This window comes from Numenius arquata, chromosome 12 (genome assembly GCF_964106895.1).
Source record: "Numenius arquata chromosome 12, bNumArq3.hap1.1, whole genome shotgun sequence".
NCBI classification, from domain to species: Eukaryota; Metazoa; Chordata; class Aves; order Charadriiformes; family Scolopacidae; genus Numenius; species Numenius arquata.
In genome coordinates, this window is record NC_133587.1 from 20864003 (window position 1) to 20882293 (window position 18291).

General features: G+C 38.4%; 1 protein-coding gene across 1 annotated transcript; it reads right to left on the bottom strand.

The window, feature by feature from the left end:
* Positions 1–2205: 2205 nt before the first annotated feature.
* Positions 2206–15180, bottom strand: STEAP2 (STEAP2 metalloreductase). The gene is made up of 4 exons (XM_074157151.1): positions 14689–15180; positions 12509–13036; positions 10731–10895; positions 2206–2490 (listed from the first exon to the last, which is right to left on the bottom strand). The coding sequence occupies exons 1-4, from the start codon at positions 15178–15180 to the stop codon at positions 2206–2208; spliced, it is 1470 nt and encodes a 489-aa protein (XP_074013252.1).
* Between the last annotated feature and the right edge of the window lie 3111 nt (positions 15181–18291).

The window sequence follows — 18291 nt, forward strand, 5'->3', positions numbered from 1 at the left end:
GATAAATTTTTAGAGGAAGTAGGTATTAAATATGATAGTTCAGAGGCAGCACCAGTCTCAAGTAAGTCCTAAATTACTGATTTCCAAGAGGTTGAGAGCTTATGTCAGAAGAAGAATCACTGGACATATGCCAAGTCTCAAAGACCTTAGTCTGACCAATTATAGCTGTTATTATTGTTTACCTTTCAAAAAATGGTGAAATAAAATGAGTTTTCTCTCTCCAATTGCTTCTCCCCCATGAATCTTAAAAAGGAGGATAAAACTGAGTTTTCCAACTATTTGAAATTGAAAATTTGTGAACTGAAAAAAACTTCTCAAATTTCTGTTGAAACTGATGAAATATAGTTGAATTTTTTTTTTCAATGAAATGTTTTCACAAACCTACATTTTCAAAGAGAACTCACTGACCTCTCGTTCAATACAAAACATGTTTAAAGACACATAAGAAATGCTTTCATTCTGGAAAAAAATCATACAGATATTTTATTTTTCATCTCCAGATTTGAATATGCTTAAAATGAAAGCAAGTTTAACTGTCTCTTTATTTGCAACAAACCTGGAACGTACACAGGCTTGACAGGTAATTTTAGAGAATATGGATACTACAATGAAATTAAAACTTGTAGATTTTTTGAATTTGAAATTAAATTAAGAACAACTAACATGAACTCTTTAGGTTTAGGTTAGGATAACTGAGGGCAGAGTTTCATTCTAGATTATTCTTGTTCTGTGGAGCTGTTGGTTTCATTACAAATAGAGATAATGAGATTTACAGGACTAGTGATGTTTAAGGATGAATTCAAGCTTAAGTAAGTACTGTGTATGTCTGATGTATCTTATTGATGACAAATTCTTCAAAGTAATAAATAATAAGTGAAGGTTCAGGTAAGAAAGTCAGAGATCCTAAACAGTGCAAATATAGATAAGAGAAATATAATTTCATACAAGTAAAGAAAATTAGGACCAAATACACATTCTGATTCACTGAAATAAAGGTTTTGCTAATTAGGACTAGCCTGAAGGTACGAGTTGAGTTTGGCTTATTTTTTTAGAGAAGAATAGAACCTGAAAAAGCAGTAGTAATAAATAACTGTGAACATTCTTTTGAATCCCACAGGAAATGCAAATGTCAAGTTTTAGAGATAAATTCATTTTTAAGTATAAGAATATTAATTTTGCTTCTCAAAAATTCAGGCATACCCCAGAGACACTTGTTGTAAAACTAAGACTTTTATATAAAAATAGAAGATTGGATTTGCACAAAAAAATTACTAAGGATTTAAGACAGACTCTGGGAAATTCATACATAGTAACTGAAACTCCAGTGTAGAAACATATAGAACATGAATATTGTGATGCTTCCCTGTTGTACCAACATACTGGAAGTCTCAACAGTGAAAATGGATTTTTATTGTTGCAGATTTCTCAGGTTTTTTTGTTTTAAATTTTTTTTTTAATATTTTGAAATAATTCTAAAATAAAAACGTAGTTGCTTGCACACATAATCTGCAAGTCTTTCTATACATGTGTAATACTTCTGAATTTTCATTATATGATGTATGGAAATAAAGATATACCAAAGGTCTAAAATTCTATGTGATACTTTGAAAAAACCGACCCTGTTAGTACAATACCATTCGCTTACAAGATGTACAATTACACCATTATTGAAACTGGTTTTGCATATTCAAATCATGGAATGGTGTAAAACCACACACAAATAAATATACTGTACATGTGCAATACATCATTACAAATTAATTTGTTTCAAAACCTGATTATTTCCTAAATTATTAAACCTATTAGTCTATATTCTGAACTCACTATCCCAGAAGTATGGTTTTAATAAAAGAAACACTGCCCAGAAAATGTGGTGTTAATAAACAGCACTCTGACACATACAGTCTAAGTCTGTATGGAAAGCATGATTATGATAAAATACTGTTGTGATATAACTGTGCAAAGGAGCATTAAAAAATTCTGATTTCGTAATCCTCTGCCCTCTGTAATTCAAAACAAAAACATTTTTGTAGTTATCTGAAGTAGTAGTCTTCTAGTTATAAATTTCTCATAGTTTGGTTGACAGCTTGTACTATATGCCAAGCAAGTCCTCAGTGACTTTACGGAACTCCTAAAAATACAGGTTTATGACCAAAAAACACCACCCAAATATCTATAACAGTGCTGACAAATATTAGTCTATCATCACATCACAGTTATCCTTTCCGGGGAGAGATGTGGAACAGACCCACTTGCTTCTTCTATAACATGGCTTTTCTCCCATCCTCTTCGAATTCTCCTCAGTTTCCTACTTACACATGGCAAAAGTAAAATGATCTTACCGAGAATTACAATGGAAGGCAGAACAAGGGCAAGGACAAAATTTGGTGGTGTATAAAATCTGTAATACTCTTCTTCAAAAGCTCTTTTCCATCCATAAATCAGTACATGGAAAGTACTTATGAGCAGAGCAACATATCCAAGTGTAGACTTTGAAAAAAGAGAAAATGGAAAAAAGAAGAGATAATAGTACTTGGTCCTTCATCTGACAGCTCTAACCCATTCTTTTAACATTTCTATTAGACATCATATCAAAATCTCTTACCTATACGCTATTTTAAATTAGCAATATGTGATTTTAAGTTCACATGTTCTGAAAACTACAGACTGAACTGAACACTGATATACAACGTATCTCTGCTGCTAGCATCTACAGGCCTTAGTCAAAGCTGAAATGAAGATGATGTTTGCCCAAATTCTAAGTAATGGAAGTCAAGGATATGTATGTGAATAGGGAACAATCCCAGTGAAGTAACTGGAACAACATCAGTTGTGACTGGAAATTAAATTCCCTGTTTCTTAACTATGAGGGTAGATCACTTCCAACATCTCATGGAAAAGATCTGGGCCTAATACTCCGTATTTTTATCACTCTGAGAGGTGGAGTTTGCTTCTTCCTCACAATGGTCAACATCCACCTGTCTGAAGTTGGCATAAACCATCCCTTACCTTTCTCTGTCAGCTGTTGCCTACTGGTTAATGGGAATATCTGGACTGCAGGACTTGAGCACAATGGCACAAGGCAACAGTGCAGTTTATGATAAACAGGTAGTGCTGGATGAAACATGAAGCAGAAGGTTCTCAGCACTCTGCAGAGGGCCTCTTACCACGTAATCTAGAGTATGCCGCAGAAGGTAGTGCGGGGTGCACAGGGGTAATTTCTGTGAATCTAACCTTTAACAACCCTATATTTGTATTGCTCTGCAGACTTGAGTTAAATATATTAACCTTGACTTTCCCAAACCATGGTAAAAACCAGACTACTATGCTTTGAATTTTGGTGGTGATCAAATGAAGAAAAACTCTTTTTGGCCAAAACTGATGTAATGAATAACTTGGTTGGGAAATATTTGTAGAAAATAATGAAAACAGAGAATTAATATTAAGAAAGGTAACCGGCTACCAAGTTTTGGTTTAATTCCAGTAAACAGAGAGGCAAAGAAAAATGCTTAGGCTAAGGTACTGTAATAGTTGGTGAAAGAATTAATTCTTTCTACTTCAACATTAACCAGTTTCTAGGGAAAAGAGAATGTCTGAGAAAATACCATTTTCAAGGATTCACAGATATAATGGTATAAAAAGGAAAATACTTTTGTTAATTTCTAAAGTTGGTACCATGTTTTTTAGCTTGTCAATATTTATGTATTTTTTTTGCCAATGGTTTCAGAGCCAAATTGGTATGTTTTAGGATGTGCTGCACCCTTTTTTTGAAAAGAACAATTTGCTCCAAAAATATCTCATAAGAAACAGAACAATCAGACGAACACCTGTGGATATGAAAATGGCATATGCAGTATCTGAACGGAAGTTCTGGTAAGAAATCTAGGCAGCAAAACAATACTATAAAATCTGATGTTTGAATATGTTATTGCAGATTTTTGCCAGTACGACTTTCCTGAATTTATTGCTCTTATATCACTGCCAGCAGAGAAAAGGGCACAAGTGAATCACATCCCTTATTTCCTCATCAGGCTTACTTCTGAGGACTATAACAACTCTTGAAAAAGAAACACGAGGGAAATGTTATATAGGCTCTTCCCAGATTTTTCAAAAAAAAAAGTTTTTAATGCTTATTTAAATTCCATCTGCAAACAACAGTTTTGAGACAATTATGTATGTCTTCATTTTAATGGTTAAAATAGAAGCTAAGAAGTATATCAGTACATTTATCAGTACATTTAGAACTAACAGCACAAGGACACTAAAAACATATGATGCACCACTATTAAGCTGGGTGTTTTTTTGCCCTGTGAAAAGTTGCCATATGCTTCTTTGAAGTGTTGGTAGGGTGTGTGCCGGTATGTACTGGACCCTTTCAACCACTCATCTTTGTCATAAAGTCATATTCCAAAGTTGACCACCCCTATGGATGTTAACACGAAAGATGCTTCAATTATTAAGAAATAAGTTATGATTGTGCTGTGGGAGTTATTAACTGCTAGAAAGCAATCTGTTTAATATTGGAAAGGTGAGAGAGGTGCTATCATTCAGGTATGCAAGGTTATTTTCTTGTGCACAGGTTTATGACTAGACTATGTGGATGATGGAAGACAGGAATTAAAGACAATAGATTTCCTGAAATGTAGTGGTGCTTCAGATGGATTATACATGTTGCATTTCTGTCATCCTTTCCTGGCTTCTTAAGACACAAAAAGAAAGGGATGAATATGTCTACAAGAGCTGGAAGATCACTTACACTGATGTTACCACAGGGAGGCCAGGAGAGGCATAGGATGATAACTTCTTTAAGAGCAAAGGCCTTTTGAAAGCAGCAACAAGGGATACTTTTCCTTCACTGGTAAATTCACATTGGTGAGTGAGTAGCAATATCAGTTGCAAGTCTTGGGAACCCTCTGACTAGGCTCTAGGACGGCTTCTGGGAAAAGGGAAAGAACACCTTTGGTTGCTTTGCCCCCTTATCTTCCATAATACTGTGTTTCCTGGAAGCTGAGTCATAGATTAGCACATTTCCTATGGACTCTCCAATCTTTTAGCTTTTCTCTAAGTCTTCCCTGTTTTGTTTCTTTTCCCTCCTGATCAAAGCCAGTTTTTTAGCCAATGTGGGAGATTTCCAGACAAGGTCACTGCTAAACTGGACAAACTGGCATTGTTTGGGGTAAAGAAAAAAAAAAAAAAGTGTTAGAGGAGTGGAAAAGATGCAGGAGAAAAGTCCCTAAAATGAATGTTACCAGGGAGATGTAGATATATAGAGACACAAAACTCTATTTGTCCCACTGCTGTGGGGCGAATCTGCTTCAGGAATTTCTACCTTCGCAATGGTCGAGTAGTTCCAAGCAATTTATATATACAAAAGGTATTTTCCAAAGCCTATGGTTATGCAAGGTATACTTCAGATTCTGCCAGAAACAGGATATTGCTAAACTTATAAACAGGCTGTAGCAATTCTGACTGGGCTCTTACCCATAAATTTGCTAAATACTCAGGCCTCATCCTTCTTTACTTGAGGGGAAAAGTATCCTATTCCTGTGGGAGAACCAAGGCAAGGTAGCCCTTCCTCAAAGTGTGTGTGAAAGAAAAGTTTTAGTAACATTGTCTCCAAAAAGCTATAGGATTGTGCTAGTAGACAAAAGGAATATCTACAAAAAGATTGGCTTCCTACTACACAAATGGCAGATTTGCACTGATTTTTGCTAAGAAACATTAAAGCTCAGCTTTCAAAGCCAGTCTGCTCTGTCCATTGCCACTTTGAGTGATGTGCTTTGGAGTTAGACTCTTAGACTGGAAAACAAAAGCGGTAGTCATTTATGCTTACATTATATATTGACAGTTTAACTTCCTTCAGAAGACTAAAGGACCCAGTGCAGCACTGCTTGCAGATAATATTCTCCATTTCCGTGTATTTTATGAGAACACTCAAGGACTGGTTTTATTTAATGCCTTTTTCTGTTTGCAGTGTGTTGGTTTAGGATAGTTATTTTGCCTGCTCTGGCAAAACACAGGTTTTTTTTTTATTTCTTGCCCATGTCCTTATCCAAATATGTTTAGAAGTGAAGAGTACTGAAGTGGCGTTTAAGAAAACTGATGCATTGGTTTATCAGCACCAGCTTCTTCCCTGTTTCTTTATTCAATAAGCTCCAACTCTGGGTCATGTTAAGATGCCTGCAAAGTTTCATGCTACGTTTCTGTCACCTAGGATGTTCTACTGAGCAAACTCTTCATCACTGTCTGGTTCTGTGGCTCCTCCATCTAGATGTTATCAGTGTTTCTCTCTGAATCATGATGAAGTAATCAAGTATTTGCTTTGTACAGTGGTCAGCTCTGTACTGCAGCAACTCCAAATTTTCTGCTGGTCTCAGTTCCTGGTAGGGCTGACACAGTAACTTCCTTTAGCATCGCTATTCAACCTTCTCATAACTCACTTAATTCATATTCATACTTTGAAGGAATGAGAAGAGCCTGCATTGCTTCTCCTCTCAAAGTCCTTTTCCCTTGATCAAGCAGGCTGGAATTTTTGGGGCTGCTGATGCCTATGCTGTGAAACCAGGCTAGGTAAGATGGAGGCATCTCCAAAACAGTTGGGGATATCCAAACCAGCAATGATTTCTGGGCAAAAAGAAATCATTGTCCTGATGGAATGCACCGGCGAATGCTGAGGGAGCTGGCAGAAGTCATTGCTGGGCCACTCTCCAACATCTTTGAAAGGTCCTAGAGAACAGGCGAGGTGCCCGAGGACTGGAGGAAAGCCAACGTCATCCCAGTCTTCAAGAAGGGCAAGAAGGAGGACACGGGAAACTACAGGCCAGTCAGCCTCACCTCCATCCCTGGAAAGATAATGGAATGGCTTGTTCTGGGCGTCATCTCAAAGCATGTGGAGGAAAAGAAAGCTATCAGAAGTAGTCAACATGGATTCACCCAAGGGGAAGTCATGTCTGACTAACCTGATAGCCTTCTATGATGGCATGACTGGATGGATAGATGAGGGGAGGGTGCTGGATGTTGTCTACCTTGACTTCAGCAAGGCTTTTGACACTGTCTCCCACGTGGATTAGATGAATGGACAGTGAGGTCGATTGAAAACTGACTGAAAGACAGAGCTCAGAGGGTCATGATTAGGGGCAAAGAATTTAGTTGGAGGTCCGTAAAAAGTGGTGTCCCCTAGGGGTCAGTACTGGGTCCAGTCCTCTTCAGTATATTCATCAATGACCTGGATGAAGGGATGGAATGTACCCTCAGCAAGTTTGCTGATGACACAAAACTGGGAGGGGTGGCTGACACACCAGAAGGCTGTGCCACCATACAGTGAGACCTGGACAGGCTGGAGAGTTGGGCAGAGAGGAACCTGATGAAATTCAACAAGGGCAAGTGTAGGGTGCTGCAACCTGGGGAGGAATAACCCCCTGCACCAGTACAGGTTGGGGGTGACCTGCTGGAGAGCAGCTCTGAGGAGAAAGACCTAGAAGTCCTGGTGGACAGCAGGATGTCCATGAGCCAGCAATGTGCCCTTGTGGCCAAGAAGGCCAATGGCATCTTGGGGTGCGTCAGGAAGAGTGTGATCAGCAGGTCGAGGGAGGTTATCCTCCCACTCTGCTCTGCCCTGGTGAGGCCCCATCTGGAGCACTGGAGTTCTGGGCTCCCCAGTTCAGGAAGGACAGGCAACTGCTGGAGAGGGTACAGCAGAGGGCTACAAAGATGATGAGGGGCCTGGAGCATCTCTCTTATGAGGAAAGGCTGAGAGACTTGGGTCTTTTTAGTCTGGAGAAGAGAAGCCTGAGGGGGGATCTGATCAACACTTATAAATACTTAAAGGGTGGGTGTCAAGAGGATGGGGCCGGTCTTTTTTCAGTGGTGCCCAGTGACAGGACAACAGGAAATGGGCACAAACTTGTACATAAGAAGTTCCACCTAAACATGAGGAGGAACTTCTTTACTTTGAGGTTGGCAAAGCACTGGAACAGGCTGCCCAGGGAGGTGGTGGAGTCTCCTTCTCTGGAGACATTCAAAACCCACCTGGACACGTTCCTGTGCAGCCTGCTCTGGGTGGACCTGCTTTGGCAGGGGGATTGGACTAGATGATCTCCAGAGGTCCCTTCCAACCCTGTATCATTCTGTGATTCTGTGAAAAGCATTCACAACTGGAGTTTCTTTACAGTATTAGGAAGACTGTAGGAGATCTGTTTGAACCACTGTAGGTAGGGGAGATTCTGCTCTGGGCTCATACTACTGGAGCAAGGGTAGAAAACAGTCTATACTGTATATGTTAATAATTTGTTAATCCTAAACTCAGATTTTCCTAGTAGGACTTAAGACTGAGTATGTTTTAGAGGTAAAGCTCTTTAGAAGAGGCCAGACCCTTATTTTGATGAAACTGTATTTACTAAAATACTGTATTTACTAAGAGCAAACTAAGATAAACTGTATTTACTAAGCGCAAGCAATAGTAATTATGTTGTTCTCAGTGGGAAGTGCTGAGGTGAGAAACTGTCTGAGTGTGCTGACTGATTCTTCATCTGTCAGATGCAAAACAAATTCAGCAATTATTGTGGCAAATCACGTGAGATTGTGGACTAAAGCTAGAGACATACTGCTTTTCCCAGCTAAAAAAAAGCAGCACTGAGATGACGGGCTACTGTTGTCCCCAGTTCTACTGTTTGCTCCTCTGGCTTAGAGAAGATTGAGAAAATTTTTTTCAAATTCACTACAACATATTGCATTTCAGTAGAAGAAAAATATAAAGGACAGTAAGTATTATGATGTTTTAGCTGTTCTACTTGCACACTGGGTACAATGAAGCTTGTGTAGAAATGCAGGCTCCTTTTACTTTAGTGAGGAATCACTGAAAGTCTGTTTTCTGACTGAATACAGAAAGAGGACTTTTTTGAAGGACAAGTAACTAAATTAAGAACAACCTATATCCTAAAAGTAATTTATGACAAAGTAAAGTACCTTTAATGATCATTAACTTTAAGGAAATTTTTAGTAGTTGAATATATTTTGTGATTAAAAATTGCAAATGATCATAATTAATTACCAATACCAGTTCTCTTCAGCGTGTAATGCAGTATCAACTGTAACATACCTCCAGAGCAAACAACTTGTTCCCAATCAAACTCTTTAAAATACTGACAGATTATTCATTAAATCATAATCATTTAAATTTGAAACCATTTTGACTGTATTTGCAGTGGAAATAACTGCAGTAAATAGGACACAATAAAAAAACGCCTTTGTAGACACATCTCTATGTGATTATTGTATGGTTTTTGACTTGGTCACACCAAGCCTAAATTTGGAAATTTGAGTAAGGAAAAATAAGACACAAATGCTGGGTTTGTGCCTGGAAGTCATTACTGGATAAAGGCATCACCTCCCACAAGAGGGAATACATCTTTTTCCCCTTTTGCACTAACATTCTACATCACCAAGCAGCAGTACTATTGTCCCTGCACAAAGACCTCTGGATGGCAGGGATGTTGTAACAATACAAAATGGGTAGTTACTCCCTCTGAAGGCTCAAAAACATAAGCAAGAATTAACAGTTCTGTCAGGGGAACTCTAATTTGAAAAATTTTTCAGCAACCTTTTTGTTGGCCTACCTGCAGTGTTCCACCAAGGCAAACGCCAGGGGAAGGGAAGACTTTACAGGGAATTACTTTACAGACGAAGACGTCTGACAACTACTGCCAAAGAAGTGTTCCCCATCACTCCCTTTAAAACATCTGTAAATTATGAAGTACAACTCAAACCCTGACCAGCAAAGTCAGTGCCTGTTTTCTGAAGGTAGGAATTTGTAAACAGTGACAGGATTAATGATTAGGCAGTATCATTACAGTGGCTGTGTTGAAAAAACGTGAATCAGAAGTGACTGAGTTAATACTAGAGTACTGAATTGAGAGTCAGAGAACAAAACAGAACATAACAAAACCCAAAACTGTATGTACACACTTAGGAAATTTATCACAGGACTGAATTCTAAGAGAATTTCTTATCACTGACTGCTGCCTAAAACTAATGGCAATTTTGTTTGGAAGCAAACATTAAGTTGTTTATTAAAGTCTGTATTTCTCAGTATTTTATGCTGGCTAGGTCTGTCCATTGTAGTTATTTGAGGAAGGCATGCCAGGACCTGGAAACACCTCTGCTTTTAATAAACAAAGCTTCATATTTCACTAATGGGTATTTTCAGCTAATGGGAATAATGTAGTTGAGAGCTATATTAATTCTCACACAGTGGAGGGGAAGCAGAACTGAATCAATAACACTGCAGCTGTCAGGGGGCTGTGCAAGAAGAATCTGGCAGGACAAATTAAGTCTTCAGTTTTAACAGTTGTGTGCATCTACATACAATAGTATCTCATCAGTATCATTGCCTTTAGCGAGTTTGTCCAAATTTATCTTATTTGAATTTAGGAAGAAATTCTAACAATGGAAAAGGAATAGATTAGTGCTCACTTAGTCTTAGCTACGCTGGTTATTTAAGACCAAGAAGTATAAAATGCAAATTCCTATTGTAACACTCATGAAATGCTTAATGTGCCTTCATGCTAATGTATCTGCTGAGTAAGGACATGTTTTTCTTAACTTACCAGAGAGAGGAAAAAAACCAAAGTGCTCATCATGTTGCAAAGTGCTTTTGTTCATGATCATGATCATGATCATCATCAAGGAATTCTTGTTAACAACAAACCCCCTTTATTTAAGAAGTAACACACCTGAATGAAACTGAACTCTCTCCAGTTTAAGGTACTGTTTACTGAAGGGATGGAAGTTACTGCCAGCAAAGAAAGCAATCCAAGACTCATTATTCCAAAGGAGATATACATTTCAATTCGCCACACTTCTTCCTCATTCCAAGAATTTTCAACATTTGTATGAACCTGATGAAAGAGCAGAAACCAAGCACTTTATTCTACACAATATTTAAAATATCAACAGAAGTTATTTTGCTAAGTAAATATCTACAGTCATAGGACAACTATAAAATGGGGTCAAGTATTTAAGAGGTTTCCTCATGTCTTGGAGAAAAATAACAATTTCCTTACTGCTGGTATTGGCTCTTGTTTGATTAAAAATATGTTGAACATGGAAACTTAGATGAGTTGTTAAAAGAAAACGTAACATTATATAGTATTTGTAACAATTATGTTATAAAAACAGATAAATCTGCGTATTCCTGTATACTGTAGAAAAGTAGCTGTGTTCTTCAGACTCTGGAAACTTAAATTCTGTAACATAAATTGAGTAAACCTGTAATTTGTTTTTAGTTTGTTACATTTAGAAATAATTTAGTATAATTTCCTGGTTTTGCTTCAGCTCCCTATGCTGAGTCCAAGTTATTTTGCCTCTTTCACCGTTAACTCCAGATATGTCCAAAATATTTCTTGTTGGAGAGCTGTACCAGAAAAAAGAAACAACTCAGGTCCTTAACAATTAAGAGGCTTGGACATTCCATTATTTCTCCACTTTTCAGGTGAACTATTGTGATATGTCATGTCTGAAAAGAGGTTCACTTGGAATATTAGCAAGTGAGAGTTTTACAATATTTTTAAACCCAAGATAATTTCTTAGTAAAACCATCAGTGGATCCTTTACTAGTGTGAATAATTACAGTTTCTTGCTGCCTTTTGTAGTTTTGCTCTTCCTGCCTCTCTCTTAAGGCTGATTTTTCATGCTAGCCCTTGTAGAATTTGTGGACCCAGTCCCTGTTAATTTGTTCCATGTGATTTGATCTCCTCAGTTTTCTTTTTTTTCTGTTCCATAACATCTCTCTTTCCTGCAGATTTTATGCGCTGAATGGCAATGCTGCTTTTCTGTCACTTTAAAGGTGACAATAAGCTTCCTCACTGATGGGCAGGAGCATCAGACCCTCTTCTAAAGGATGAGAGATTTGTCAGAGGTTGTTTCAGGGCTATGCAAGACCAATTGCTCCTGGGAACTGTAAATCAATTTCTATTGCCTGTAATAGATGCTGTTCACAGATTTTTTAAAGAATAAATTTTTTTTACCACTGGTCCAAAATGTTACAAGGTAACAGCATTTTCATTTTGTAAACAGTTGTAAGCATTATTACAGAATCTATCCTTATACTTTTTTCAGACTTGTAAATGCAGTTATGATATACATACTTCCCCCATATGTTAAGTACACATAGTATACCTACCTCAGAAACTCAGAATTTTCTTCCTGTTGCTTTTATCCTGTCTATTCTACATTCTCCTTGTCTATATTACTATCAGGGATTTAAGTAGGACACATCCTCGATTCCCCCTACCAGACAAACTTCACTACAGCTTGACCCACGAGGTGAGCACGATGCACAGATGTTTCTTTTAGTCTCCTTTCTTACTCAGCATTAGCTATACATAAGATAACCCATAACATTCTCTGCTGAAAACAGTGGAACAGATTAAGAAAACATATACATTGTATTCATGAGCCATATGCATACAGCCAAGGCATTTTTGGCTTACTGAACCAGAGATTGTCTTACCTGTTGATATGCCATGTTGAGGAATAAGTATCGCTCCGACCTCCTCATAGGTAAGCAGAGGCTGTATGCCACATGCACTGTTGCAAAGAAAAAACTGAGCAGGCCGAGCTGCTTTCGACACTGAAGCCAGCTGTCCAGCCAAGGTGGAAATCGTCTATACTTAGTACCATAGTAAAGCTGATAAGCTGCTGCAATAAGTCCAGATAAATACACTAGAGAAAGCAAAGTGATGGCAACAACTGGCAGAGTTTTGTTCACAATCTCAATAGGGATCTTGTAAAAGTCACTCTGCTGATTTCTCATGTATGGATGGATTACGTCCCTGATGAAGGAATAGATGAAGAAAAACGTTGCCAGGCTAATGGCAATCACTACAGGCCCCTTCCACAGTGTGAACAGTCGCAGAGGTAAATTTTCAATCTCCCTTGAAGATGACAATGCCCCAAAATCAATAGGAATAAAACTGAGTTGACGGGCAAGCTCAATAACTTGATGGCGAGCCTGAACATTGTTACTGCATATATAGACCTGTTGAGAAAGTCAAGTATATTGTCTGTAGTCAGAGTCAAAGGTAAAAAAAGACACCCAAGCATAAAAACCCCTTAAGGGCCTCCGGGACAAAACCGCAGCACCACTGCTAAAACTGTACACTCTAATCCCCGTTTTATACCATCACGATGACAATAAAACCATCTACAAATCCAGCCAAAGTGAAAATACAAACGGCAATTTAGCAACAGAGTAACCAAAACAAAATTGGCTTTTTCTTGGAGTTAATAATGAGCTGACTGTGGCATGCCCTGGTAATCTGCACACTGAACCCTCTCCCCCCCACCCCGGAAATGTCTACAGAACTGGACTGAACTTGAAACAATGGCTAAAAGCATTTCAGAAAACCGAGTCTCTCAAAAATACAGGAATCTTAAATGATGACCATAAACCAGCTGTACCATAAACAGAATGCAAAGCAGAGAACTGTGTCATCTCTCCATGTATAGCAATGTTAGCTTAATTTCACAATCCAGATTTCCACAAAAATTGAATGTTCAATAGACAAAAACTAGTAGCCAAATAAAAACTCCTCCTACTAGTTTATTACAGAGTGAAAGAAATGCACTGCTACAAAGTACTTTAAAATTTACAGTGGGCTATAGTTTGCCCAACACTGCTGGGCATTCGAACAAACATGATCAGTTTTGACAGAAGTTAACTACTTATAGCACAGTGCTATTCTGAAAGGGGATGAAAATAGTATGGTGAGGTTAATTTTAAAATTATGCTAATTCTGTATCAGTTGCATTCCAATTAAAATCTACCTGAAGTGCCGGAAAACTCAATTTATTCTCCAGTAGTTCATGTTACACCAGTCATTTCCCATGCATTTCTCAGAGTCCATGAAGTTGTGAAGGACTGGTTTTTTGCATAGGCTTAAATCCTTTTTATCACTTCAGCACAGCATAAAAAACATAAAGCTGCCTTTTCTACATGCAGGATGGATTTGGGGGAGATACTGGGAAGGAATTTGAACATGATGTTCCCAAGCAGTCCGGCATCAAATGAGTGATAACTTAGAAACATATGTGCCTCCTTCTGTTTCCTTATATTTATGATCTTGGGGCACTTGAAAAGCTAGATAACTTTTTTCATTCACTTTGCTGTTACGTTGAATGCAAGCATTTTTAGAACAGCTGACTCTTGAGCCCTGGGATCAGGACCTGAGATTTCTGTGCACCTCTTTCATTAGTTCACCCTATGTAAATGAATACTGAAACTAAAATATACTAGGAAAGACTGTCTCTATTCTTGTATAGAGCATAAGTATAAAAATGAACATATTTCCCATAGAAGATATTAAGACCCACCTCTCCTCCTCTGTTTGTAGTCATCTAAAGGTCAGCTGTCTAGTCTAAGCTAGTATGCACATTTCCTTTGCAATATTTAAAGATAAACAGGCATCCCAGGGGACAATCTGGACCACTTACTCTGTATGTCTTACAGTGGGGTGAACTAGACTCTGAAAGTTTTGTTGGCTACTAAAACTTAAACTAAAGGCCCAACATTTTAGGTAGTCAGGCAGGATGAATCCCATGAGTTCTGGCTGCTTACATTCGATTCCTGTCATTTTCATCTTACAAACAAGTTAAATTAATTAGTCAAATTAATATAAATATAACATTTACCTGTCTGCTGGCATCCTTTGGTCCTAACTGCAGTGACCACGCTGAAACAACATTAAATCCTTTGACAACAAGGGAATCTGGGAAAAGTGATGCCAAATATTCTGCATTGGAGTCCAGATATTGGTCTACTCTTGTATTATTGCTGACATCAACCAGAATTTTACCAGCGAGTAAATGCTTGAGGTCCCACAGAGAGGCATAATGTTCTCTGTGTATGGCTACAAAAATTATGTTTGTTTTTGTTACTGCATCTTCATGGTGAGTGACATCAACCACATGGGGAAAGAATTCGGCAGCAAGTTTAGGGTTTCTGCTTCCTATGACCACGTGGTACCCACATCTGATAAGCCTAATTGTCAATGATTTAGCGAAGTCTCCACTTCCAATGATGCCTATTGTGACCTTACTGGCATCCTTGATGCCATTGGCAACATTTGGTAGAAAAGTTTCATTGAGGTTCTTAGGACTTCTCATCATAGAGATTGATTCCATACCTCCGAGACACCAAACCTACAATGACTTCTTCTGGGGAGAAAAAAAAAAAAGAAAAGAAGAAAGCAACAGAAGGAAAAATGCAGCATCATACAATTTTGCCAGACATCAGAATCCATAATCATCTCTGAGAGCAAAATATCTGCTTCTAAGTTTCATGTTATATTTTCTCCTTAGTAAAGTATGTATGATGTGCTAATCAATTTTGTCTTGCAGTGTGTCACTAATACAATAAGAAACATAAAATACTTCAAGCATTTCAATCATACAGTTACAGAAGTAAATGGTATTTTTTTCCATCTTTTCCTATTCCCTATATTCCACTGTCCTGCAATATTGGACCACAAGATAACCTTGTGTTCCTGAAACCAACGGTCAATAGAATAATGAGAAGAAACATGTAAGGAAAACTGGGTAATTATGGAAAATATTAGAAGGTAAAGATAGCTGGCCTGTGGCTGCAAGGACAGTGAGTTCATGGAAGCTGAATTTCATTAAAAGCTTATGCAGGTTACTATCTTCGTATCCCAAATTGGCCAGGAAGGAAGGGATGCAAAAGTTTCAAAGCTGTGAATGTCACGGCTACCACCATGACACTGACATCTATCTGACATACTCACCTGTCAGCCGGGGAAGTGGCCAGCACACAAAGATCCAACAGCAAAGACAACAAGGGAAATTTATCAAGACCTATTAATGAGATCACTAATGACACTGCATGGTCTGGCCATGGATGTGTGTGTGCACAGGTAAAGGATTCAAGGCCATGGGTCACAAATATGTCTAACAATTTTTCTCACCAGGCAGAACAGATAAATCCTGGAGACCAACGCATGGGACATCATTCCACAAAAAGCTAATGGCAGGAAGATATAGATTTCATGCAATAATAAAAGGGAGGGGAGTTTTAGGACTCAAATTCAGTGCAGTAAGGTAGGTTTTGAAGAAGAACAGAGGCTAAGGCTCACAGAAAATTAAAAGACACACTGCTATTGCTTTGGAGAGAAGAGGTCACAGAACTGCAGTAAAGCTGTAACAAAGACAAAAAGACATAAAAAACCAATGAAACAACTCCCCGGAGAGAAGTCTTCACATTAAACCACAGCTATGACATAAACGGTTGTGTACTGTAGAACACGAATGAGTTCTGAAAATGAAGGAAGCAATGAGGAAAGGCAGCTACAAAGGAGCAAAGAGAAACCACTAGGTTGCTGTCTTGGGACCAATCAACATAGACCACATAGAAAAGACGGGCTGAATGAACCTCTTCCTGAGCCATCATCCAAGAGCTGATATGATGGTAACTAACCACCAGTGAGGGACTTCACCCAGATATCAGATAGGAATACAGTATGTGTGGTGAAGAACGTGCACTTTTCATTTCAGCTTTGACTAGAAGGGAAGAACTCACTGAAACTGGACTGAGACTCTAAAGACAGAAAGTAATATGTGAAAGTGACCACAAAATCAGGATTCTAAGAAAAGATTCTAACAGTGAATCTTTCTGGCAGAGGCAGATGCTTGCACTGAAAAAACATTGGCTTCTTTCTTACCACATGACCTGAAACATATCTAACACATGACCAAAGTACCAGTATTTCCGGTACCATGATGGGTTCACAACCAGGAACATAAGGAGAATAGCTGTATTTTGATCAGGTAAGAAGCAGACATCAGTCGGATATGACAGAATACATATGCTTTCACCATGTGATTACAGAGGCCCATTTCAGTTCATGCCATGCGCCATGAAGGTGCTGCAGAACTCAGGGATAGAAAAGGAACCGTCACGAGGAAATGGGCTACCAGTAGCATTTAACCATACTGCAGCCTACTTTCAGTTTTTGTCCAAAGGATACTTAGGAGAGTGAGCATCAAGGATCTGCACATCATTAATTGCTCTGGTGAGCTGAATTTGGCCCACTGGCCAAAGTTTCTCACTGCCTGTTCTAAGGAAAATAGAGTGTGAGGAACAGAATAAAACTAACAGACTTCATAAAGAACACCTCAGGGAACAGGCAGACATGACTCTTGGGCAAATAATCTAAGAGATGGAAGAGATCAGAGAGCTAGCAGTTGCTGAAACGGACTATATTAAATACTAAATAGCAATTCAGAGGAAAGAGAGTGTAGAAGACTGTTTTAACTGCATCAGGAGAGCTTTAATGACCTGAAAAATAACACAAAAAGTGGGAAAAAAAAGGGGATGTGTGTGCATGGCTAAGGAACAGTACAAAGCAACAGTACTATAATGTAGGGATAAAATCAGAACAGCAATGGTACAGAAATGAGTTATAACTAGTGAAGGACACAAAGGGTAACAAGTAAAGGCTCCATAAATACAATAAAAGACAGAAGGCAAAGGAGGAAAAGGCAAAAAATATAGGTGACAAAGTAAGACAAAGTGTTAAATGTCTTCTTTATTTCAGCCCTCGGCAGAAAGGTTAATTGTGAATAGATATTTAATGAAAAACCTTTTACAGGGAGATAGAAGGTGAGGTCAAAGAGGAAAAAGGTAAGTTAAAAATAAAGGATAAAGTTAAAGATAAGATAAAGATTTTCAAGTCAGCAGACACTTAGGAAATTCACCCTTGATGGTTAAAATGCTGATTGAAGTGACACCTTGAGAACTCAGAGAGGAAGCGAGAGGCAGACTAGCATACACCTCTAAAAGAGGGGGAGGAGGAGGCCTGAGGAAAGCAAAGACTTGTTAGCCAAACTTCAGCCTCTGGACAGATTTTCATGAAGTTATTGAGCAATAAATTTGCAAATAGTTAGATGGGAAGCAGATAATAAGAAGTAGCTAAGGTGGGTTGTTCAGGAACAGACTGCAACAAAACCAACCTTCTTTTACAAAATCTGGCTTCAGAGATATAAAAAAAAAAATAGTAGGAGCAATATAAATTTGACATTTGCCCTTAGATAAGCTAAGAAAACACTGCAGAGCTCTGCCAGCCAGAAGGTGACACAGATGTCAAAAACTGCTCTCGGAAAAGTAACTACTAGAGGAGAAAAACGGGCAAAAGGTGGGCGGTCACTGGATTTGCCACCACCCGCTGGAGCGGGAACTCATGGGCCGCGGACTGAGGCAACACTCACTAACCGACATCC

Coding starts and splice junctions, on each gene's coding strand:
- STEAP2 (XM_074157151.1), bottom strand. CDS start 15,180: ATGGAATCAATCTCTATGATGAGAAGTCCTAAGAACCTCAATGAAACT. Junction 10,896..12,508: donor TCAACATGGCATATCAACAG/GTAAGACAATCT, acceptor CTCTTTCATCAG/GTTCATACAAATGTTGAAAA. Junction 2,491..10,730: donor GAGAGTTCAGTTTCATTCAG/GTGTGTTACTTC, acceptor CTTTTTTCAAAG/TCTACACTTGGATATGTTGC.